This window comes from Motacilla alba, chromosome 1, assembly GCF_015832195.1.
Source record: "Motacilla alba alba isolate MOTALB_02 chromosome 1, Motacilla_alba_V1.0_pri, whole genome shotgun sequence".
In the NCBI taxonomy this organism is placed as follows: Eukaryota; Metazoa; Chordata; class Aves; order Passeriformes; family Motacillidae; genus Motacilla; species Motacilla alba.
In genome coordinates this window covers 83,930,670-83,957,006 of record NC_052016.1, presented here as the reverse complement: position 1 = coordinate 83,957,006, position 26,337 = coordinate 83,930,670, and the positions used below count along the sequence as shown (strand labels likewise).

The 26,337-nt window shown below is 34.8% G+C and overlaps 1 protein-coding gene across 2 annotated transcripts in view; it reads left to right on the top strand.

Moving 5' to 3' along the window:
* The window catches only part of UGGT2 (UDP-glucose glycoprotein glucosyltransferase 2), an 81,414-nt gene that overhangs the window by 28,289 nt on the left and 26,788 nt on the right, over positions 1–26,337 (top strand). For both annotated transcript variants that reach the window (XM_038129155.1, XM_038129165.1), the window contains exons 10-25: positions 584–644; positions 3,367–3,458; positions 4,403–4,553; positions 5,550–5,669; positions 7,856–7,941; positions 9,451–9,586; positions 11,121–11,252; positions 11,964–12,128; positions 12,577–12,700; positions 12,800–12,898; positions 14,645–14,739; positions 16,891–17,097; positions 18,295–18,426; positions 20,329–20,456; positions 21,617–21,712; positions 22,853–22,955. In XM_038129155.1, coding sequence (XP_037985083.1) covers positions 584–644; positions 3,367–3,458; positions 4,403–4,553; positions 5,550–5,669; positions 7,856–7,941; positions 9,451–9,586; positions 11,121–11,252; positions 11,964–12,128; positions 12,577–12,700; positions 12,800–12,898; positions 14,645–14,739; positions 16,891–17,097; positions 18,295–18,426; positions 20,329–20,456; positions 21,617–21,712; positions 22,853–22,955 — 1,927 coding nt within the window. The remainder of the gene's footprint in view (positions 1–583; positions 645–3,366; positions 3,459–4,402; positions 4,554–5,549; positions 5,670–7,855; positions 7,942–9,450; positions 9,587–11,120; positions 11,253–11,963; positions 12,129–12,576; positions 12,701–12,799; positions 12,899–14,644; positions 14,740–16,890; positions 17,098–18,294; positions 18,427–20,328; positions 20,457–21,616; positions 21,713–22,852; positions 22,956–26,337) is intronic.

Here is a 26,337-nt window from a genome sequence, read left to right as displayed (position 1 = left end):
ACCTTCAAAAGATGGAATTACTGAGGAAACTGAAACTTTGTCTGTGAATGCTTAACATTTTCAAGGGTCTCTATCTGCAAATCTCTTTTTTCTAACTCTCAGCTAATTGTAAAGTGGTCATTGTTTGCATGTTTTCCTTGCCTTTGTCCAGACAAATCCATGGCTCTCCATGCTGTAAAGTTGAGTACCATGGAGACAGTAATATTAACTTAAAATATGCAAATATGGTATGTATTCAGGTAGTAATTTAGATGACCAAACAACTTACTTTTTTATAATATACATCCAGAAAAGCAAGCCAGAAGCAAAGATGAAGAGTTGTAAAAAATACATTGATGATATTACTGCAAAAAAAACCAAACTAGCCTGAATCTGAAACGTGGGTTTCATAGAGTAAAACAGAGCTATATTTGTCTTAAAAATTCAGTATTTATGATATTGCATGCTCTTCTTTTTAAGACTTAATTACAGCATTCTTCATTTACAGTGCATTGGATGTTTAAATAAAATGTCAATCTCATATAAAATAATGCTTTTTAAAAATACACGATGGTTGAGTGACACAAATATTTTATTTTAACAGATCACTTACAAGAGTACCCGTGGACAAGAAAATGCAAAAGGAAATAGAAGAAAACCAGAAGGTTTGTTTTTATTTCTTCCAGTGGACATTTGAACTACTATTGTATTGCTGATTTTTGAGGGGTTTTTTTACTGTAGCAACTTTCATGGGTTTTGTTAAAGAAAAAGAGCTAAGTGTTCTAAAAATCTGTTGTGAGACAGGTAACATTTAAATATCTAATTCAAGTATTTAACTTTCTTTTATTCGTAAAACTTTCTCCATTCTCTTTTGGTTTTACAGAATTAGGCAAGGCCAAACAATTTTCATGGAGTGTTGAGTTGAGTCACAGATTGTGTGCTGGGAAAGCAAAATAGGTATCAGTTACTTTTTCTATGGCTTTGGTGTTGAATCTAAGCCTGCTGCTTATATTATGGTCAGCAAATGCAAACTTTGAGCTTTCCACACTCTCAGAATCACACATGCAGCTATTCTGCAAGGTGTTTTGAACATCATCTGTGGCAGATTGTGGTTTTTTCATCCTTGATTCACTGCATCTTTTGTGCCTTGTACCATGTGAGGAGTCCCTGTTCCTGTGATTTTTGACTGATCTGAGATTTATTCTGAGATGCCACTTAATATTTGTTGAATTCGTTATGTCTGTCCCTGTTCAGGTTGGATTTTTTCTTTCAAGTTGAGTGTTGCAGTTAAATGTTAGGCACCATTCTTGTAGGATTGGTCTTGTGAAATGACGTCAATGACTGATCAAATGAAATGATTGGGAGAAGTAACTTAAAATTTGTATCTGAAACAAATTACAATGGGTATGTGTGGTTGGTCAGCTGAATCACTCTTATGATTTCATTAATGTATTAACTACATGAAGAGGATTTTATGCACCTATCACACTAAGTTTTAATTTCATGTGAGGTCACATCCTTCCTGTAGTCTAAAGGCCTTTAGACAGCTAAAAGCTAAAATTTGCTGAATTGAAGAAACTTCCTGAACACTGCTGCTTGAGCACAATAAATTGCCATGTGCATTCTTGAACTGCAGTACATCCATCTAGCAGCGGGAGAGATATGATCCCACGCTGTGTGTAACTGGATGATTCCCTCTCAAGATAATGAAAGTTGAATAGGAAATGCAGTGGGAGGAAATAAAGTTATTAAAAGTGAAAGACATGTGATGATTTAGGTGTAATGAGTTGATACCTAAGCAAGAAATAGACAAAGAGCTGCTATAGATAAAAGAAAAAAAAATCTTATTAAACTGAACTCACAACTTGCAATGCAATAATTTGCTGAAGTTTAGCAAGAAAATACTACATGAATATTATCAGTCTTAAATTCTAGTGTTGGATGCCTGAATACTCCTTCCATCAACATTTTTATGACAAAGTCAATGCACTTCTAGACAATCAAATATCTAGCATCAAAATTGTATTAAGAATCTTACCTCTGATTTATGGATATCTAAGTATCTGAAGGGAGAGTGTCAAGAAGATGGAGCCAGGCTCTTCTTCATGGTGCTGAGCAATAGGACAAGAGGCAACAGGAAAAAACTGATGAGTGGGGAAGTTCCACCTGAACATGAGGCAGAGCTTCTTTACTTTGTGAGTGACTGATCACCGGAGCAAATTGCCCAGAGAGGTTGTGGAATATCCCTCACTGGAGATATTCAAGAATGCATATCTGGACACTATCTTGTGCAATGTGCTTTAGGATGACCTTGTTTTTGGAGGGAGATTGGACCAGATGACACACTGTGATCCCTTCCAACCTTAACCATTCTGCAGTTCAGCTCAGTTCTTTTCCTATTTGCTTCTCCTACTTACATTTAACTGTATGAAAATAACCACACTGCTTTACAGAAATTATACCGTTTTCAATGTTCTCATTTTTGCTCTCATTTGTCCAGTTACAGGTTTATATCAGGAGTGATATACTGAGCCTGAGTTGCTTGCTGTAGGCATGCTTTTCTTAAAGTACATTTTTTGTTCACATTTACTTTGTTTAGCAAGTGGGAGCTGAATTGGAAAAAATTACATCTTTCTCTTGTGTATTTCTTGTGTTTTCTATTTCTCTGTTGGGAATTAAGGCAGATCTGGAAATCTGACTGCTCCTTCTGTCATGAGTTGGAATACACTACTGCTGTTACTCCTGTCGCTTATCTTGCTACAGACTGCATGGTGCCTCAGAGCTTTCTGTAGGAAAATGATAATACATGCTTTACTCCCTAAATACCACCTTCCCCTTGTATTCATTTGTTGTGGATCTTTTCTTCTTTGCCAAGCAAAGATGCTATCCCTTTCTCATCTGTATTCTTTCCATGTTCCCTTTGTTAGATGAGATTTTAAGTTTCTAGTCTGTTTTTCCTAATTCCCTGAAACAATTCAACTACAGGTTTTTCAGAATTGAGAGATACTAAGTCATTGAGAAAGCTGGTTTCAAGTGGAAGGACACATGTAAGGTTTCCCTTTGCTGAATGGATATATAGAAATAATTAAAAATCTTACAAGCTCTATTTCTGTATGTGTGTATTTTCACTTTCTGTTGGCAAACACTGAGAATGTCCTTTTCTCTGCCTTGTACAGGTAGGTTGTTTTCATTTGTATCTGTACATCAGAAGTGTATGAAATAGCACTCATAATATATGTGGTCATTATTTTTTCCAACACTCAGATAAAAGAAGAAATTGTGTGGAAGAGATTTGATGTGTCTGTTTTGCAGAATTGCTTAAGGGTGTTTATATATGTTAGTGTAGACATATACCTAAATAAGTAAGCAGTACTTTTCACTTTTTAGCATTTCCATGAAACACTTGGAATTCAACCTGGAGAAGCACGTTTATTTCTAAATGGCCTTCATATTGACCTGGATTTTCAAGATCCCTTTAGGTAAGATGTACCTTTTTGTGTGGAGGTCACAGACTTACTGATAATATTGGGGAGTTGTGCTCGTGATCCTTTTCTCATTTGTTGCATTTTGGGGGCAAGGAAGTGTTGCAGCAGGAGGAATACTGATTTACAGTGGTTTTGCTTTGAGTATGGACATTGTATAAATAGCTGAGAATAGCCTTTTCTCTTGGAATATGTTTTCTAATTTGCTTGTAATTTTACAACTCACCATGTCAAATTAGTTTGGAAATTTTAGGAATCCAACATGTGCTTGTAAAAAGGTGTGGAAAGCACCTTATAAAAAAGTAAGTAATGCTTTCATATCTCTGTTACTTAACAATCAGGAAAATACAGACATGAAGGCAGTCACAAAGTCTTGCCAGCTGTGTTCTGCTGTGGAGTACTTCAGGGGGTTTTTTATTCTCAAATTTGAACTTTCAGATTGCAGCAGATGTTCCAGAGTCTTCTTGGGTCTTCTGGGAGGTTTTAGGGTGTGGCTGTGTGTTTCCTCTATGCTGACTTCTGCCATGATACAGGTTTAGAGTTCATCTGTGTCTCCATCACTTGTTGCATGCTTCTCTACTCACTTGCAAAGCTGCTTCTTAGGGTACCCCAGCTTGGATTTCTGCCTCAGGCAGGACAGGGCAGCAAGAAAACTTTCACTCTGCTGTCCTGCCACTTCTTAGTAAAGATGGATAAAATTGCTTGGTATAAAATAGATCTAAATGAATAAAATAATTGTATAATCTGTTGTAATTGTGTTTTGAAATAAGTTAGAGGCATAGTGCTATTAATTGATGTTGTTTTAAATATTAGGCTGTGGGAGAATATAAAGGGAAAACATTGCTAAGACTATTAACATGAAGATTGTTTTTAGTTTTAAAAATTTTATGTCATGACAAGAGATCTTTGTAGACATTATGTACTTTATCTTCCTGAAAAAGCATTTTAGAGACTCTTAAACTGGAAGGAAAAGTGATGCATGACCTTCATGAACTTGGAATCAAAGGGGAGACCCTGAGTAAATTTATGAGGTTGCATGTACATCCTACAGATAACAATTATGCACTAGATATTCGTCACTCTTCAATAATAGTAAGTAACTAAAGTTATTTTTTAGAGATTACATCTTTGATAACTCTCTGTATGAAACAGTTTTTCTTTTTTTTTACTGCAGTTGAAATACTCTGCATAGGGCCATATACCAATTAGCAGTTTAAAATGTTTTCAAGGGTAATATCCCTTCAAAATTTTATAAATAATTTTCTCTAGTTTATACCTTATTCAAATATTAAGATATAGGATGTTTAAAGGAAAAGAAAAATATATTTAGAGTAGTTGCACACTCCAAACTATAAAATTTGTCTTTTATAGCAATTAATGTAGCTACATAATACTACATAATATCTCATATTATGCAAGACTTTTAAGTATACTTTACAAGAATGATAAGTGAATTTTGGGCCACCTAAATATATTATTTCTAGCTGTCTGATGACTGTGATTTCTACCCTTCTTCAAAATTTACACTGGTTTTATTACAGAAGTTATACACCAGGGGAAAAGGCACAAACAAAACCACTACAGCACTAAAATATTATTTTCTTGCACCTCAAAGAGCCACATTTCACTCTTCTGTTTGCCCCAGCTTGGACAGAAAGGACTGGAAGAACAAATCAGTCACATGTTAATTGGCTATTTTGATCTCTCTGAAGTTCTGTTGCTGCAGTCTGGAGATAAATACTGTACATGGATTACAAGATGGTTGTGCTGTGTTACACACATCTGTGTGATACATTGTTATGATGTTTGCATTGTGAAAGTAATTTTCACTGTTGGAAAAAAATGGTTTTATTCACATCCTTATGCACAGTACTAATGCTCCTTTCTCCTTTCCCATCCAATGTTAGTTTTATTGTGTACTGCAGATAAACAGTTTGATTAAAAAGAAAAAATAAAGATAAAATTTAGAATCTATTTCCTGTTATTATTTAACAAAAGAAAGGAAGATATTTTGTAGTATTATTATGCCCACATATTTTTCTCAGTGTTCAGTGCATGTTTTCTAAATGTCAGCTTTTTTTGTTTTAGTGGATTAATAATATAGAACAAGATCACAGCTATAGCACATGGCCTGCAAGCTATCAGGAACTGCTAAAACCCTCATTTCCTGGATTTTTACATGAGATTAGACGAAATTTATATAATTTGGTAAGTTTGGAGAACTTTGGTTCTTTGCATACTGTATATGTTAGTATGTGGGCAGACAGTTTATTAAAAAATACCCATGCTGGATTTATTGTTAAGTTTTCTATGTGGATCTGCTAAGAGTAGTGAATACTGCTTTATCTAGTGAGTCATATGTGGTTGTTAGTGGTGAATTTGGGCACAGTTTTGTGAAGAGTTTTTATGTTCCTTTCCATGCTATGCATAGAAAATTCACTACTATCAAAGCATGAGGGAAGGTAATGATAGCTGTCCATGCTTTAGAGATGGTAAACTGAGGTACAAAGATATTTAAGTTATAAAGCATACTAATTATTGTCTTGTAGCTTAATTTTTCCTCTGTAAATAGGATTCTGTATCATTTAGTAAGCTAGGGAAGCAGCTATTGCTGATTTAAGTGAAAATTACAAAAGGTAATCTTATGAACCATAAAATCCTACAATGGCTTGGGTTGTAATGGACCATTAAAAGTTATCTAGTGCAGCTCTCCTGCAATGACCAGGGACCAAAACTTTATCCAGCCTGTTCTTTAACAATTTAAATGGTGGTCCATCCACAGCTTCTCTGAGCAACCAGTTCCCCTGTGACACCTTTGGTGTCTCACCATCCTCATTTCTTCATATTCAGTTGAAATCTGCCCTCTTCTAGTTTAAAACTGCTCCTCTTGTTGTATCACTACAGTGTCTCTACTACTGGTAAAAAAGCCCTCTCCTTCTTGTAAGTCTCCCTATACTCACAGGAGAAGTGCTCCAGCTTCTCATTGTTTTTGTGGCCCTTCTTTGGATCCACTTGAGGTCCGTGTCATTCCTGTGCTGGGAACCCCAGAGCTGGATGCAGCAGTCCAGGTGGGGTCTCACCATGGCACAGGGACAGAATCCCCTCCCTTGCCCTGCTGCCCACGCTGCTTTGGATAGAAGCCCAGGACACATTTGGCCTTCTGGGCTGTGAGGTCACACTGCCAGCTCTAGTCCAGCCTCTCATTCACCAGCAACCCCTAAGACCTTCTTGGCAGGGCTGTTCTTGATCTGTTCATCCCTCTGCCTGTGTTGATAAACTGGGAGTTGCCCCAGCCTAGATGCTGCACTTTGTTCTTAGCCTTGAACTAAAAACTCGTGAGGTTCCCATGGATGCACTTCTGAGCCTATCCAGGTCCCTCTGAATGGCTTCCCATCCTTCACGTGTGTCAGCTGCACCACTCAGCTTGGTGTCCTCTGCAGAGCTGTTGAGGGTGCACTTGATCCCTCTGATGTAGTTGCTTGAAGTGATGCAAAGTTTGTGTGTAAAAAGACAATGAAAATACCAGCAATAGGTCATAAAAAAGTGTATGTTTATAATGAAGCGTAAGATGTGTGTAATATGAAGTAGGTCTCATTACATATTCAGGATTAAATATAAGAGCTGTATTATAGAAATCCATAACACACCATTTCACTGTAATCTGAAGAGGGGTGTTCAAAATTTTTCAAGTTACTCTGCTTCATTTCAGCTACTCTAGCAAATTTGATGAATTGTAAGGGGAGTTTGGAGTGCAAAGTTGAATAAATGAGCTACAGATGAGTAGTTAAATCTACATAAGGATAATTTGCCTATGCAGACACATCTCAGTTTTAAATTCTGTGCATGCCTGAAAGATCTGAGTTTATACTCCAAGCTACACTAAGTGAAAGAGTGACTACAAAGTTAGGTGAAACAGGAAGGAAGAAATCTTCCTGAAAGCTAAATTTTTTGCTTGAAGTTTTCAGCAAAACTATTGTTGGTTTATTTTTGTTTGGTTTTCACAACAGAAGAGAGTTTGTTAAAGGATGTAACAGAAAAATCAGCATTGTATCTTTCTAAAATAAATATGAAGTTTATTAACAAATGCAAAGTAATGGCACAGCGTCTTTCAAAGGAGAGAAGTTGGATCACTTGGTTTGAAGTTCAGTGAATGGTTAAATCCTATTTTTACTGTTTGGTCCAGATTCCTTAATTCTGATGTTGTTTTCATTTATAGTCTTAATGTTTTCTTACAATGAATTGTAAAAAAAAATTGCTCTAAAAAATAGAAAACAGCTGGGGCGTACAGCTCCTTTGGAAATTAATATTCTTGTCTTAGATGTTATGTCTGAAGAAAAAATAAAAACAGACATTAAGAATAAATATTGGGTGCCTGATATGTTTTCTCTTCTTAGGTACTTTTTGTTGATCCTGTCCAAGAAGATACTGGTGGTTATATGAAGCTGGCAGAATTATTCTATCATCATGATGTACCACTTAGGTAAGGAAAATTGAAAGTTTTGAGGAAAAATCTTTAAATAAGAATTCTTCCCTTTTTTCTTCTTCATTTTCTATTTTACTAGATGAGGATGTGAATTTGGGTTAAATCCAATGCAACAACATTCTAATAAGGCACATTGGTTGTGTCAAGCTTACTCAGGTATTAAGTATTCTTAAGCAAAGAGTTTGCAAGGTAAAACATACCTGAGTGTGTGTAAAATGAACTGCAAAGGTCTGATAAAAATTTATCTTGTTGAAGTTGCATTCGAATAAAAATATTAGTTATGTAAAAGATGCTTTCAGAGAATTTTTAAAATTCAGTTCTTTCAATTGTAGTTGCTTTATCTAATGTGTTTCAATATACACTCCTAAAGACCAAAGTGAGATTATCCTCATCACGTTTTGAATTTCTAAAAGTGAACATCATTTGAGGGAGAGACACTTCTGAGAAAGAGTCTGGTTGATCTGAGAATACCTAGTTGTAAAAAAAAGTGAATTGGTCTCAGAAATGGCTGTTTATTTCCATAGTTTATAAAAAAAGGATATCCAAAGTTCAACAAGATGAATTGCGTGTTAAATATTTAAAATCCTCCTGTGAAATGGCTTTTTGTGTCCTCAATAAATTACAGGTGTTTCATTTTACTTTAAAATTGTACTAGTTCTGATCTTTTTTTGTAGTTGTTTTTCTTAATTTTTTATCATTCAATTACAAAAGCATAATGAAAGACAGATTACAGTGTTCTGTGTATCTTCACAGAAAGGTTTGGGTTGGAAAGGACCATAGTATGGCCTAGTCTCAGTCCAGGCTTTTTACATGGAAACAGTATCAATGCACCAGCTCCAATAAGCCTTTTTGCCTCCCAAGCCTCATATTCCTTTGGGTTTCAAAAGGAATCAGTAGAAAGCTAGGGGTTAGTAGTAGGTGTGTTTAAAACCAATGTGAGTGGAAAATGAATGTCAGTGTCAGGGTGGTGGAAGGGCCAGAAGGTTAAAAAGGTGAGAGAGGGGCTGGTAGGAGTGGCACACACTGATGATGGGACATCCATGATGGGACATCCCATACCCCAGCACTGTCTTCCTGCATCTACTCAAGATATCCTTGTCAGGAAATATAAAAGACAGAATGTCCAGACTAAAACAAAGACTCAAGCCATTAAGAGATGATGGCAGGAATGTAAAGAATCAAAACCTTCATACAGGTAAGGAGAGGAAATACTGTGATTAAACCCTATTGACTCACAGGAATCTTAATTATTGTCAGCTGTAAACGACATATGTAAAGTCAATATATGGTTGGTAACCTAAACATACTGTAGAGCTGATGAAGGATGCATGGCTGGTATCCTTTGTCATCACAGTCATGGAAAGAGCACCCAGGTACAGGGTTTTAATCCCTATGTGCTGGGCAGATCACTTGAATGCAAACATTTTGTTCTTCTGTGTTTGTATTAGAATTTGTATGAAGCACATATTGTGTTAAAATGTATGATCTCTTTTTTTTTTTTTATAGAATTGGGATAGTTTTTATTTTAAGTACAAAAGAAGAAATTGATGGAAGTGAAGATGCTGGAGTAGCTCTTTGGAGAACTTTTAATTACATTGCAGAGGAATCTGACACCTCTCAGGCCTTTCTGTCGATAATTAACGTTAGTTCTTTCACAAGAAATCATCTATTTACTTCTGGTTTATAATTTATTAATAGTTAGGGTCTTGCTGCCTTGTGATAGCATGAGATGTATGCATTTACTTTATGCAGAAATGAAGTATTAAAAGCATGTATAGCATTAACAGTCTATAGAATTATTTGCAGAAATAATTTGCTCTTGCATCAACCAATTTGCTCTTGTAATTTTGCCTATTGACAGGTTTTCTTCAATAACATAAAGAAGTCGGTGCATGCCTACCTTTCAGCTTTTATTATTATGAAAAATTATTCTGTATTAATGTTAACATAATGGGCCTGTCTTTGTGTTCTGTGTCATTTGGAGTACAGGGATTTTAATGTCACTTTGGCAATCCTGTAAGATTTGAAAAACCCTTTCCTATTGTCCAGTGTAGGAAGTGAAACAGTAAGATAATTTCTTTTCTTTGGTCATGCTTGAGCTGTCCATGGGTGCAGAAAGCATAGAAATATTCCAGGCTTGCAGCTTAATGAGACAGGTTAACTTGGTAAGAGAATGCAGATTCTCCTAAGACAGGAATTTCAGAGATGAGAGGTGAATGGAGGAGAAATAAGGTGAGACATCTAGGTAAAGACTCTCTGGATCCAAGTTAGAGAATATGGTATTTATACATTACAATTTTTCTTCCATTTTTTTTATGGTTTTATGTTTAGTGCCTAGAAAATGTCATAGTGTCATGGACAAACTTAGAGAGCTTAAGATTAAAGGAATTGAAGTAACTAGGAATACCTTGGAAGAGAAATCCGCAAATGTTAGGGAGCTGACATGCATGGGTAGCAATTATCCAGGACTAGATCAAAAAATATAATTTACAGTGTGCTTTTTAAAATGCTGCATTCCTCTCTTTACTTTGTTTGATAATATAAAAAGGAGGGATGATAAATATAATTGAAATATAACAAAAATAGAAGCAATAAAATAAAGTTTGAGCTATTCAGAGCTGTAGAGGAATATATTGTTCCTCATTTGAAGAGAAATGAATAATTTTCACTTCAAATTTTTGTTGTATGTATGATGAAAGTAATAAAATATTATTCTATGAAATAAAATAATGGTAAGGAAAGATTATCTCAGTAGAGGAAAGTATCACTGACTAGTTTAGGCTTGGATTAATATGGATTCAGGTAACTGCCCATGTTAGTTTATAGAGAGAATTTAGATTACTTCTCCAATTAGTAGAGAGAAATAACCTTTCCCATTTAGCTCATATAGGTGTATTTCTTTGGCCACTTCAGATTTAGACTAAAGGTGTAATAATAGATCAGTCAGAACAGTGCTCTAATAAAAATCATGCATATGTGCAATGGTGATAACTACTACAGCAGTATAAAAAGTGCAGTATAGCAATAAAAGCAATATAAAATTATACCAGTATAAAATTCGCTAGAGCACTATAAAAAGGTTATACTTATTTATTGTTTATTTAATTCTATTATTTTATCAAGTTGTTTGACAACGTACTATATTTTGTAATTTCTTTCGGTTATAATTCTTACAGATGTACCATGAAGTGAAAGATGGAAATGTTCTGACAGTAGATGATGTGAAACATGTTCTTAGGAGTGAGTACCCCCATGCTGATGTTCAGAGTATCCTGGGTGTTCATTCGGAATATGATCAAGGGAGGAAGGTATGTTGAGAGCTGTGCTGAGTAAGAAATACTGCAGTGTATACAACTCAATGCATTTACTAAGTTGAAGGATCTCTAAATATTAAAGCAAGTAAATGCAGCACCTTTGAGTAGAATTTTTCTTCAGCCACCATTCAGTCATTAATGGAAATGTTGTAAAGGTTACTGCATTACTACTCTCACTGTGAAAATTGACTCTTGCCTGCTGCTTTCAGGAGCCACAAATCTTTTTCTGGTAGACGTGTCAAGGGGTCTCTCTTGAATTCTGCTTTCTTATCAAATAAAGCTTGACTTCAAAACATAAAAACCTTTTGACTTTTTTTAGGGTTCTTTCTTTGGTAAAAGCAGCTTTGACTGTCTCAGGGTTCTTCTCTGATGTTATTTGCTTCATTTTTTATTTTTATTTAAAATAAAAGAATAAGCTAGAATGTTAAGCAAAATAAAAGACAATTTCTCAGAGAGATGTTAAAGCAAAAGTTCACAACAAAGTATATGGATCTGTAATTTCCTTTGTCATTCTGTTTGACAAATGAGTCCCGTCTGTCCTGTTAGGTTTCCAAACACTTTCTGTTTTGTCCCTGCCACTCATGACAAGGTGTGACAGTGAAGAGTGCTTGGAGATTAGAGTTCATCTTCTCTTGATACTAGTTTCATTTTTTACTACAGTCAGCCGCAGTCTGTTTAATCCTGTGATATTTCTGATTTGATCAGGCAGGAGCAACCTTTTATAAGAAGAGTGGCCTGGGCCCGCTGCCTCAAGCGCTGTTTAATGGCGTGCCCTTTCCCAGGGAGGAGATGGATGTGGTGGAGTTGGAGACGCTTATTCTTCAGAGGATTTTTGATGCCACTGGCTTCTTTCAGCAGGCAGTGTTCATGGTATGCTTAACATTTCTGAACGAGTGCAGGATGAAGCATTTGACAGCAAATTGTTTCAGTCATGTTTATATATTATGGTTTTTTATAATGAGATGGCTTGAAATTAGTAATACCGCACCTGCAATTGCATTGTTACAGTCATTTGTGGTCATGGCTTTGAAAGAGTATATTGAAATTATTCAAGGCTCAAGGATCAGCATAGAGTCATTATATGGAATTTTTCCACCAGCAACTGAGAATGTACTGCAGTTCTTCATTGAAACATGTATATCTGATATTTTGAAATACTGTCTGTGTGACATTTATATGGTTTGAAGCTGAAATTTTCCATAACTTGGTGTATATAGAAACTTTAGGCTCAGTTGAAAGATTATACAAATACTTGGTCCTTGTTTGTCTTGAAAATCTGTCTTAAAAGTACAGATTTTACATTTTTCTATTACTCCAGGGTTTGTTAGAGGATCATGTAAATGCAGTGGATTTTCTTATGGATCAGAACAATGTAGTTTCCCGTATAAACCTCAGTATTCTTGGAGCAGAAAGAAGATACATACATTTCAGATCCACTTCTGGTAACTCCTTTTCTTGGATTTTGTTATGATTTGCAGATTGTTTTTTTGGTTTTGTTTTCATATTTTAAAATCTAATACTTTTTGGTTTACATTATGCAGTTCCATTTCATGTGGAAGACTTCTCTACTTTCTCCTTTTTGGACTCGCAAGATAAAAGTGCTGTAATTTCAGATAATATGAAGTATTTAACAAAAAAAGGTAATTAATTTTCTGTATGGGTTATCTATCTGTCTATATATGGCTATTACAAATTATTGAAATTTATCAGTAAAATATCCCAAGGAAGTCAATATTCCAAGGATTCCACGTAAATTAAATATTTCTTAATATCCCAGGATCTTCTTTCAGGAAGCAGAGCATATCTGAATATTATAAACCTAAATTATAATTAAAAGGCTAGTTAGTTTTCGAGGCTTTGAAATGGGATGGATGTTGTGGCTAGTTGGTTTTTTTTACAAACATGAAGTTTAAAAGCTTTACAGGACTTTTGCAACTTTGAAGATAGACTCAGCTTCCATATGTATGGTTTTACTTGAGGATATTGAAATCTATTTGGTTTTCAAGTGACTCTTACTTGCAGCATTGTCAAGGGCAGAATGTATAGAGTTTGTATGTTTATATCAAAATTAGGTATTTCTAAATTTAAGGAGTAATTTATTATGTTTCTAATTTATTAAGTATCTCCTTATTCTACCTCTAGTTAGATGGTTTAATTTTGCTGAACGACTCTTTGTCTTTCTATAGAAAATAGAGTTTATATTCTGATGAATTATAACTCATTTATACATTTTGTCTTTGTTAAAACTCAGATGGTTTTGTACATTTCAAATGCTTTTTGATATAAAATGTTCTCATTGCATATGCAAGTACTTTTCCTTGAGTGAGAAGAAATTACAACAATGGGGTGATAATTCTGCATGGAATTTTACAATAGTCTGTGCCTTATGAAACAGCTGCTCATTTACATCAGTCCTTCAAGGGACACAAAAGCCCTGTTAATAAAGTGCTTTCTTTCTGTGATTTTTTATGTGGTATTTACAGAGTTTTACTTAATTCATTATCAGAAAGAAATGCCAAACATTTAAATTTCTTTAAAATAAATTTGACTCTTTTGTTTCTGTGTCTACACCCACACGGACATCCCAGTGAGCTGTCAAATGAATGGCTTCCAATCTGTGGGCTTATTTCTAAGATTGAGATCTCTAGTGTAAAACCTATAACCTTTAAGCTGGAATCTACATTTCAAATCTCTCTCCCCGGTGTGTTTCTCTAGACCACAGCAACAGTTACTAATAACCTTTTCCTAGCATCTCACCAGACCTGAGTAGACTGATATTCCTCTACAGATAATTTTGCAGAATTTTTCACCTACCATTGCTCTTCTATGACAAGTAATGAACAGGAGACCATAGAGCAAGAAAAGCAGAAATTATCTGCATATACACTTACAAAGTGGTTTACTTTCCTTGAATTGTATTTATATTCCCGTTTGTGTCCAGAAATGATAAGTTGTTCCCTGCCTTTAGTTGAAGGACTTTCCCTTTGCTGCCAGGGAAAGTGACTGGCCAGGTTTATCCTGTAACTACTCAATTCTTTTTGTTCCTGGCTATATGATCAGCCTTTATCAAATGTTCACAAGTAACCTCTGGTAAAGCAGGTTTTGTTAATTGGAACTAATTTTTTAGGGCCCTCTTGTCTCAGTGCTGTAACAATGGATCAGCTCTTTTAGTCCCTCTCTCCTATTAACATGATAAATTGCCTTCTTAGAATCTTACTTCAATTCAGAGGGCAAAAGGTTCTGATGTGGTAAAGATTATTCTTACAGCTGAAGTCAGCAGTGAAACATACACATGAATTTAGAAATGACAAACAGCATTAATTTGGCTTTCATTAGTCATGAGAAGATTCTCCCAAACATAAAACACGATTATCTTTAATTTTCAGATGAAGACACATTGTATGCTGTTACTGTCTGGATTGTTGCTGATTTTGATAAGCCAGCTGGTAGACGCCTGCTTTCTGATGCCCTGAAAAGCCTGGTGAGTTTCTAGCAGGTTTTATTAAGATAGTTATTATGAATATGTTCTTAACAACTCTCTCTGCACATTTAAAAATCATACTCATAAATAAAAGCGTAGCAATTTTGTTGTTGGTCAGGTGTAGCCCAGAATGTTACCTGGAAGGACTTCGGGATACTGCCTGTTGATGTGAACCATTAAGCAGTGTTCTCCTGTTTTATGTGGCACAGCTGTGGCCATGAAGCACCCATTTTCTCCTGTACTGTTTGTGTGCTTCTAAGATCAATTTTCCTGTGTTTTTTAGTATGCTAGGAGGATCATCCACATTTATGAGTTTGCTTATTTTTAAGTTCTTCTGTGTTAATTATAGGACTTAAGGTAGGAATGTCTGAAATATAAATATACTTCAGAAAGTATAAATGTCAAGTCAGTATAAATGACAGAAAGACCTTATGTTTGAGGCAGGTAAAAAGAGTACTTAAACTGATATCAGAAGGGCATCTGGGCTTTCTAATCAGGAATGAAATGGGAACCACCCTGAGGGAACTAGAAAATTGAGATGTTGCCAAGAGAGTGTGATAACAACTATGTCTTAGAAAGAGGCTTTAAAAAAGATAAAGAAGGATATTCAGTACAAGTCCTTGTTACAGAGAAGCATTTAATTTCTTGAACTGCTTGATTTATGTCTCAGATTTGACAGATGTACTCCCTCTGTAGCTTCATTTTTTAACCCTCTTCAGCAGGGGAGGTGTGCCACAGCTCCCATCTAAGAGGTGAGAACCTCCTGGACAAGTCCCCTTGTGTTGGTGAGATGAATCTAGGAAAAAACCCCAAAACATAAGATAAATGTCATGTGTTGCCTGGTCTAGTGATTTTCAAATTTCATGAGAAATAAAATTAAAGAGTTTTTTAAGTCCATTGATTTTTATTGGGGTTACTTACTCCTTTTTAGTCCCTTTTATCTCTCAAGTCAGGGTCTAGTATAATTCCTGATAGTAGCAGAATTGGCACAGTCACCACTTGCTCATGACTTGCCATCAGCACTTGAAGAAAAGCATGCAAAAATCTGGGGGTGAAAATGGCTGAAGGAAATTCACTTCTAGCTATTCCAGCTAATACCTGCTATTTTGAAAACTCTGATAAATTTTTACTTCCTTTGTAAAAACCTTGAACTGTCTTAGCTGGAAGAGACCTGTCGAGGTCATCCAGATCAGCCTCCCACTCAAAGTGGAATTATTGCCTTCATTACATCAGGTCAGCTGTAGGTGTGTTTGAAGGATTTCTGAAAATCTCCAAGGAGATGACTCCGTCCCTTACCTTTTCAAATTACTCTGGTGTTGCACTGCCTTCCTATTGTAGTTCTTTTCTGCCAGGCCAAACTTTGTGAGCATTACCCCTTGGTGCTCTTTGCTGATACCAGGAAGGGTTTAGCCCTGTCATGTTTTTCACTCCCCCTTCAGTGACTCTTGGTTGCCATTCAGGTTCTCTGTAGTCTCCTCTTTGCCCGATGGAGCAAGCCCAGATTCCTCAGTGCTTCCTCATTGTTTTCTGACCATCTTGGAAATACTTTGTGGAAGCCTCTCCAGTGCTGAATACCAGTTATTGCATTCCTTATTTTTTTGTTCCTTCCTGCATTGGAGTCCATTTACCTTTTCTTCAGTTAGTGGTGTTAGTTGGTCCTACCTTAGAATCATCATACTCTCTGGTAAAATTTGATTGACATCACTGATTTTATCAAGTGAAGGATTTTGCTGCTGCTGAACATTAAAGTGATAAGTGAATAAATTCTCTTGCATTTATTTTATGCTTAGTTCAATGATTTTTGAAAAATACAGACATCTATAAAACTAGTTCTATAGTCTGTAAATGAACACTCATTTGTCTTTTGTTAAAAACATGCTTCTGTGAAATGCTCAAAGGCAACTGTTCTATTAAAGAAACTTAACACGTCTATTTAAATATTTATCACACAATAGGTAAATCCTTACTAATCAAATTTTTACTCACAGTTGGAGTTCTGAATTAGTCATTGATGTATCTTTTCTAAAGAAAAATAGCTGTAAAAAATTAAATACTTAAGGGCATTTCACATAGTTATAAATGATATGAATATATTAGGTAACAGCAGATGGAAGTGTAAAATTACTTATTGTTCTGTGTTTTTCTTTGCAGAAAACAAGCAGTCATACACGAGTTGGGATTTTGAACAATCCTTCATCAAAAATAAAGGAAGATAACACAGCCATTGCAAGAGGAATTTTGGCTGCTTTTTTAACCCAAAACAATGATAACTTAAAAAGTTTCCTGAGTAAACTCAGTAAGGAAGATACAGCAAAATCCCTTGCTGCTGGAACTAAAATTGTTAAATTCCTCATCCCAGTGAGTACAAGCTAAATTAGATTACTTCCTTTTTTATTTTACATGTATCTTATTGGAAGGAGATGGTGAGAATAGCAGTGTCTGGCTGAATGCCATGAAGTTTATTACCCATACACCTTTCTTCTCAAGCAGGCTTGGATTTTTGGTGACTTTCATGCATTGAAGATTAGAGAATTTCTTCATTGAGAGAAAATATGAGAGTACTGAAAAATTCAGAATAGGGGTACCAGATAGTTGAGACCAAAATAGTTTAATTTTTAATTTTTGATTTTTTTTAATAGCTCTCTCAGTTACAATTGCAGTATTAATGTTTCTCAAGAATTTAGACTTCAGGAAAAGTTAAGACTAAATGAGAGTGGAGCTGAGTTATGAAATAACAACTGCTAACTACTGTTTTTTGTCTCAGAAGGAGTTGTAAATTTTAATATTTTTAAATAGGAGGTTGGAAGACTAAGAAAAGACTTAGTTGGAAGACTAAGGAAACTCTCTGGAACCGTATTAGAAAATGAGTATTTTTGAGTAATGTTTCTTGTTTCATTGTTTAATCAGTTTTGGAAGACAAAGGTCTCTAATGAAGCTGTGTATGCGAAGAGTGTTACTAATTAATGTAATTTTATTAATTGTATCTGAATGAATCTGTTTGCTTGGTCTGTTTATTACTAATGAGGAGATACATGTCAGAATAATTTTGACAGGTGAAGCACAATTCCGATATAAGTTTTGGTATGTTTTTCCCCACTTTGAAAATGAATTTATGTGTCTTTCTGGATGATGTTGGCTTCCCCAAAATATGTTCAAATTGTGTCCAATGGCCATATTAGAATGACTGTTAAGTTTTTACAGTATTACAAATTTTTTAAAATCTTTTTCGTAAAAGTGGGAATACAGTTGAGTTGTTAACAGAGCATTACTTTTCATGCAGCTGTTGTGCTGGATCGTGGAAAAATTGCTGAACCTCAGGCTCAGCTTTGCTCTCATGGTTATTCACAGTTGCCCCAGGGTACAAACTGCACTCCAGGTGCTTGTGAGACTTGGCTCACCACCAGCAGTTACGTGCTTACACTGAAGCTGAGGTGGCTATCTTACTTTGGTTTCTGGTTACCACATAACTTGAAGAAAATCTTTCATTTCCTCACATGTTACAAAATTTATTTTTGCTGAATCATTCCAGCATCTCATGCTTTCCCTTTGCTTTAGGGAATGGATGGTGATACTTTAGAGAAGAAGTACAACACTTTAGGACTGGATTTAATTAAAACTCAACAGATGTACTGCCAGGAGGTTCTGAAGCTGCTTCCTGGTCAAATGGCTGTTATTAGCAATGGCAGGGTAAGAAGGAAATTAAGTCTCTCAATCTTTTTTAGGATTTTTTTACTTCTGGAACTTCAGTTTCAAACTAAAGAAAATGCATTATATTGATTTCCCATTTATTCATACATTTGTTAGAGAATGGTGTGAATGTTTGCCTTGCTTTTTTGTTTTACTCCTTATTTGTTCATTAGCTCCATTCCATTGAAGCTACTATGTGTGCATGTCATTCCCACAGCTATTTTAGAGTTAATCTGACAAAGTTCTCAAAATAGGTTAGTATCTGATTTATTATTTGTGATGTTTAAGAATAAGTTTTGATCCTAAAGTTACTTTTATTTTACTATGTAGATAAATGGATATAAATTACATTGAGTAGGTTAGTATTTCAAGCTCTAAATCACCACATTTTAATAAATATTTGGTTGTTTTATAGTCTTAATTCTTATTATACAGCTAAAAGTGTAGTAATTTTGTTGTTTTAGCTTCTTGTATGTATATGCTGAAACCAATAGCCTTAATTACAGTTTGTCAATAGATGATCTGTGATCAAAAATATAATGTTGCGTTCAATATTTAGTGCTTGTTAATGACAGCCAATGCCTTGCATTACAAATACAATTTACTAACTACTTTTTAATTCTTCTATTTTCGATTTACTCCACCATTCAAAAGAAATAGAAAGAAAACTATGTTGGCATCTCATAACTGGAAACTCCTTAAATTTAGTGAGTTTAGTTCCTCTTATGCATCCTAACTGCTTCTGAGATGCAACTGAAATACTGCTAAGAAACATACAGAAAGCATTTTTGTTGATGAAGCCTTAAAGAGTTGTTGGCTTTTTTGTGTCAGCTCCCTCATAACTAAATTAATGAATTTATTTTATAAATTATTATTACTGTTCTCCATGCCTAAAAAAGTTCAAATAATGTAATATTTTAAGTTTTGGGGATATAAGTTTCAATAAATATTTGGATAAATTTAATAATGTATATTCACATCTCTGTGTTTTCACTCTAAACTATTACTTTTAAAAAGACATGGGATATCCTTCATTTCTGTCCTTGCTATTTCATCACAAAATTTGTGCTTTTATGAGCAAATTAATTTTTTCTAATTGACTTCTCCAAATTACCATAGTATTTCATAATTACACTGTGGTTTTATCTATTTCATGCATCATTAATAAAAAAATCAAAAGTGGAATTTGTTATATAACGTCTCATTTATAGGAAGCAGTTGAATTTTGAGGAAGAGGCATTCAGCACCCAACTTACATCATGAGATTCTATATCTTGGGAGCCCTGTAGGCCACTGAAGTTGTCTTGGCTCAATTTGGCCTGATAGACTGAGTAGGAAATCCAAACAACAGCCTCAAAGCTATTTTCTGAGACTCCAAGGCATTTTCCTTTCTTTCAGACACCAAAAAAATAATAATCCTGTATCCTCTCATATTATGCATTTTGTATCCTTTCCCATTCTTTCTATCTGTTCTGCTTCATTTGGCAAGTGGTAGAAGGAGATTGTGTTCATAGCATTAAAAAACTGGAGAGTGTGGTAGACAAATAGTAATTTGAGTTTAAAATATTTTACATAAGAGAGCTTTTTCTTAGAGCTATTTCTAAATAGTGTATTCCTTAACAGAAGGATGGATATATAATGAAAAATAGCATGGATATTTCCATTGCAGTTATTATTTGTGTTTGATAATTAGCTGTAATCATATAATTGCAAAAGCCTAATGCTGCATAGTTACTATAAAATTTAATTAGTTTTATAATCAATAGTATTGATGTATAGAGAGATTGGGGTTTCATATTCAATTTTGTGCATTCATTAAAATATTAGTTTATTTTTACTTACAAACAGAGCATTATTGGGACATTCTACACTTAATGGGTTTTTTTTCTCTGTCTGTCTAAGGTACTGGGTCCTTTAGGTGAAAATGAATTCTATGTGGAAGACTTTAGTTTGTTGGAAAAGGTAACATACAGTACCTCAGCAGAGAAGATTAAAGCTCTTGTCAAGGAGATGGGAAACAGTAGTAAAAGGTAAAATTCTCTTGCTGCATAACATGTGTGCAGCTCTGCTGAGTTATTCCAAATACTTTTCCTACTTTCACTGTCCTTACAACCAGGAGTATAGCTAACAGTAAAGGATTCCTACTAGGTTTTGTTTGCATAAGAGTGATTGTAAAGAATAATAATGAGCTTGATAAAATACAGTGCATCCTAGGCCAAATTTGAGTATTAATATTTGAAGTCATTGTCTTTGGGAATTGTTAGTAAGGGAGCCTGTAGAGGCATGGGCTGATGTTGTGCCCTGACACCACAGTAGACAACACTGACACATCTGTTCACTGAAGAAGTTTAAAGATGAGATGAGTTCAGGCCATCTTCTAGTCTAAGGATACAGCTTGTGTACAAACAAGAAAGCAAATTATATTCTTCTTACAGTATCTCTCAGCTTTGAGTATCATTTCTGTTATTTAGAAGGACTGGCACAACTGAAAGAATCATTACCAGAAAAACAAAATCAGCAAGAGGCAGAACTCAAGGAGATAAGTAGTGAGAGACAAAACATATTTAGACAAATATTGTGACTTAACAACACTGAAATGGAACTATGATTTCTTCAGTAGGAAATTCCAATAGAAAAAAATGGAAGATGTGGACAGATGTGAAACCAGGTCATTTATGTCTGTTCCTTAATGTTGTCATAAATGAGAAAAAAATAAAAAAAAATATAATAAAGAGCTAGAAATGTCAGCAGATCGTAACATCATATACTCACTGAATCAGGGGTTTTTTTTGGCAAATTTGTGACTAATAAAACCTTGTCATTAATTCAGGTTTAATTTGTCTTGTGGACCAAGCCTCACATTTTCATCAAATTACACAGATTTGAAGACCCAACAGTTGAGAAAAATAATTGCTGTGAGGCTGAAGGATAACTCTGTGAATTCTGCATCTCTTAAAATTAAGAAGTGTCCATTTCAGAAGGCTTCTCTAAGGCTGTAGTGGTTCTTGGGCATTGTCAAGCTGGAGGTTTAACTCCAAGCTACAAGTCCTGAGGTGTTAATCACCTTAGAGTCCAGGTCTGGGATGTGGGCTTCCTAAATATGCTTTATGCAGAGAGACTGACATTAAAATGTTAATGTTTTGCTCCTTTTCTAATGAAAACCAAACTATATGTGCCTTATTTAATACAGTGGCAGTGACTTGATTATGAAAATAGATGCCCTGCTGTCATCTTTGCCTAAAACAGAGATGAGACAAGATCTTGACTTACTCAAAGAACAGCACAGGTCAGTTTTGTCATGATAATGCACTTAAAGTAATTTTTTATTAATATTTGAATGTACTGATGATTACATAGTCTTTGGAAAGTTGAGTAAGCATTCTAATTTTGAAACTGTTGTATGAACAGCCTGCTCATCTCATTCCATAGCATAATGCATCTTTACGTTTTTCCTAATAAAGTCATTAGTAATGCCTATTGATTTCCCAACCTTACCCTTTGCTGAAAAGGGAGCAGAGAAGTGCATGTTTTAAAAGGACATATGATAATACAAAAACTGTGATCAAATTACAAATTTTTATAAAAAAATTTGTCATGTTGTTTGCAAATCTCTGCTTGTTTTTGTTGGTTGGTAAAGGTGCTCCAATGTGTGTGCTGATGAGCTGTCCCTGTTGGTGAAGGCAGGAGTGAAATCAGTGGTAGCCTTTTCTAAGAGGCTGACGCCTTTTCAAAGTTACACCTAGTAGCAGTCAGTACTGTACTGCTGCCATATATTTTGTGGAAAACAAATTCCCATTGTCCCTTTTCTGTATTTACAGCATAAGACTTTTTTCATTTTTTAAAATGAAGTTTACTGACATTTCCTTCCTGTAAGTCCAAAGTACTTTAACTAGGGTTTGCTTGACTTGGCCTAAGAAAGTCTATCAAACTGAATTATTTTATGGAATGCATAAAGCTAGTCCAGCCTATCAAGTTTCACACTTCCCAAATGCCATTTTTGCCCCTCTTTTTTTTCTTTTTAAATTATGTCACCACCACTACTTATCTGTCCAGTGATTCCAGATCTCCATGAAGGGAACTGTAAGCAAATTACAGAAAGGCCCTTTTTAAAGTCTGAGTTTTATTTTATTAATTTTGTTTTAGAGAATGTATCTAATCACTAACCAGTATAGAAGTATGTGTATATATACATACTATATATATATATAGATGAATGCTATATTTTTCACTCCTGTTCACATTTAGCTTTTCTAACTGTATCACAGGGAGCAATCATGATTATTGCTTGAAATGAGGGAAATATTTTCTTGAGCAGTAAAATCTTAAACGCCTCTGATATTACAAGTCCATGTCTAAAAATGTTTGTCCTTTCAACAAATTCAGTTTTGAGTTTTCATGTCACTTGTTTTGAATACTTTTTCAACAGTGTTGTAAAAGTGGCACCCCAAGAGAATGAGCCATTCTATGATGTCATTGCTATTGTGGATCCATTGACAAGAGAAGCACAGAAGATGACCCATTTATTGATTGTAAGATGGTGGTCATTTCTTATAATTTGCTTATTTGTACTTCAGTTGTTACTAAAGTTGTTCTAATATCTCATTTGAAAATAAAATTCAGAAGCCCCATGGCCCAGTCCTTTTAAAGTGAGCCTCTAAGTGCTTTCTACAGTCAATAGAAAGAAAGGAGGAGATTGTGTACATAATTTTTTGCATCTCAGAATCTCAGGAGCTATGTGCTTCTTTCCATTAAACCAGATCACCTTAGTTTTCCAAGGCGCCTAAATGAGGTGGTCTAAATCTGACTTGTAATATCATCATAAGAAGATTGAACTATAAACCTTTCAGCTTTTGGAGAGATATTCCTCAGTTGATTAATGCTACCAAGCATACCTAGATAGGCTTCAATTGTGTGTAGCTATTGATCATCTAAAGAGAAACTGTCTTAAAAACACAGCTGCTAAAATTATTTTCTTCCTTCACTACTGCAGAATATCACTGTGTCTCAGACTCCTTTATAGTTTCCCATAAAAATGTAAATTTTGTCTTCACTTTATGGTCTGTTATAATTCTGAAAGCTCCAACTTGATTTTTGCTGCATCCTATTTTATCTTTTTTTTTTCCTGCAGTAATTATGCAAGTTTCATAAATTCTTAAATTGCTTTCCCCCCTCCCATTTTCCTACCCTTTTATATCAAATGTTGAAGCATCCACTCACTCTTCTTATAGTGGAGTGAAGTAAAACATTTCTTAAAATTCATGAAAAATTTTGCTATTTCAAGATTCTAGAATACTAGCTTATCTCTAGAACTGGATCTCTCATTTCACCCTTCTCAGTGAAAATGAAAGCTTGATATTACCAAATGAAAATATTTTCAAGTTGAAATGGTCTGGAAGCTCTCCATTTAGCCAGAAGTTCATATTCTGAGTATAAATCACATCAAGGATCTTGTAGCTCTGAGCAGAAATCTCTGTTCCTCTGAGCTCAACAGGCTCTCTCATGCATGCCCAGGCAAATGACTCCCATGGTGTCCCCAGCTGTTCAGCTCTTGCAGATCCTGCTTGAGTCATAGGAGTTCTAGTTTTATTCAAGAAGCCAACCCTTAGGAGAGGCTAATGAAATGCTGTTGAAAGTAAACAAACCAGAAATATTTTAATGTAGATTAAACTTTTCAATAATATCTTTTTAAAAATGAAAAATAGCCTGGACATTATAATATATATATATATTTATTATTATTATTATTATTATTATTATTATTATTATTATTACCTGGAAAGCCACCATCTCCTGCTGTAAAAACAAAACAGACATGCAAATCCAGCAAGCAACAAACTCAAAGTTCTTAAATGAATGCCTGTCTGATTAGCTTACTATAGATAGGTGATTTAAATACTATAAACTTTAATCACTAGAATATATTTATTTTTAAAGGCTCTTTTTTTTTCAGTTACATAATTGGATTGGAGCTGAGTATATTGGATTGGTAACTATTCATGGTGCAAAGTTTGTTGAGTAACTACCATGGCAGAACATGTGATTCTTGCCCCATTCTGCATTGAATATGTCCTTATAATGATTGGGTTTTTTCACCCTGGTGAAACTGTTGTATTACTTTCTGTCACTTAATTCAAGTAGTAAAGCTACTTCAAATAAATCTTTTGGTATTTTTTATTAAAAATACAAACAAAAAGTTACTCATATTAAGTGGGAGTGAAATTGAGAGAGGTGTAAATAGCTAGAGGTGGGCTGTAATCTAAACTTTACTGCTTAGTCTGAGACACTGGCCGTTTAAGGATGGAGGAAAGTATGAGTCAGAGCACAAAGGAGAGCTCAACCAAAGCTGCTGTTTTTAAAATATGTACTGGATTGTATCATAAGAACTGCTCTAATCCTCTCCAGAGTGAGGCAGGTAGCCCCTTCCATATAGTCTGTGTTTCCCTTTTTTCAAAAAGTTTTGTTACATACTTCAGCATCAAGTATTTCCAGACACGGCAGAGTCATGTCCACTGTAAGTGTTTAAATGCCAGCCATAACTTTACCATGGTTAGGCCACATAAGTTCTCAGCAGAATATATGGAAGAGCTAACTAGTCCTGAAGTTATGAAGGTGATCTCTAAGGTGATGTGAGAAAAGTAGAAATTCCTTCTGCTAAAATGGAGGACAAAATTGAAGAGTTGTGGATTTTTTTCCTCATGGGTCACCAAAAACAGGAGGAAAATGAATCTGTACTCGTAGGATTATCCACCTTTTTTTTCTTTCTCCAGTAAGTATCCAGTAATTCAAAAATGTGGAGAAAAAAAATCAAACCTTTTATTTTTTTCCTGTCAGTTATCTTTTGCCTTTTTTCCTTTGCTCATTCTGTCTTCAGTGTGGACTTACTATTCCATCCCTAAAGTAAAATCCCTACAGGAGACCCTTTTGGTGATCTAGTCTGATTGTCTATATAATGCATGTCACAGGACTCCTTTTTCACAATTATTATTTGAAGTAGAAATAATTCTTTAATCAATTCCTAATTTAAATATTACCAAGCAGTTGAGTACCGATTAGAGCTCCTACTGAGATTTTCCAGTGGCTAGTTAACCTTGCTGTTAAACTCAGACTTGGAATTACAGGTTTTTGTTTAGATCTATGCTGTAAGCATTGATGTTCTCATCATTTTGCCAGTTCTGTTGAAGGTTTTATTATAAGTTTGTTTTCAGTGCAGATACTTTGTATTATCCTGAAGTTCACAAACAATTCCAAGTGACTGGTTGAATAATCATGTTTTACTGAGTTAATGTTCTTCAGATAAGTTGTGGTAACTCAAGTAAGTGTCTTACAAATGACTTTTTATTGTGCACATGCACAATAAAACTAGCTCTTGAATAATTTTCAAGCCTCCTGAAATATTTCAGCCATGTTTTACAGTGTTCTCTGAACTAAATTTCCATGCTGTTTGAATGTTCTTATTTAAAGTAAAGAGACTGAACTCTTCAAGTAGCCTATAAAAGAGTCTTCCTAATTTTGTCACCATTTTCATGTGTTGACTCAAATGGCCTGGTTTCTGGTGTCCTCAGAAGCCCTAAATAAATAATAGAACAAGTTCAGTATTTCAGAAGTTGTCTTGTTGAAAAACACAGAGATAATGAGTTATTGTCTTACTTGTCATTTCCTATTTAAAGTCCCTTGAAATGCTAATTAAGAAAGGCTTTTTTTTTTTTGGCTACTGTACTAAATTTCATGGTCAGCTGATGAATAGGGATGATGCATCAGCCTTCTGCAAGATAATTTCATTCAATACACAAAAGCCTATCAAAGCAGATTGCTGAAGATTCATTCTTGCTATTGGGATGAGGGTTTTCTTTTGTTTGAAGGTAAAGTCCATAGAGGCTTTTATAATTCTTTTTTTTCTGAATGCTAGATAGA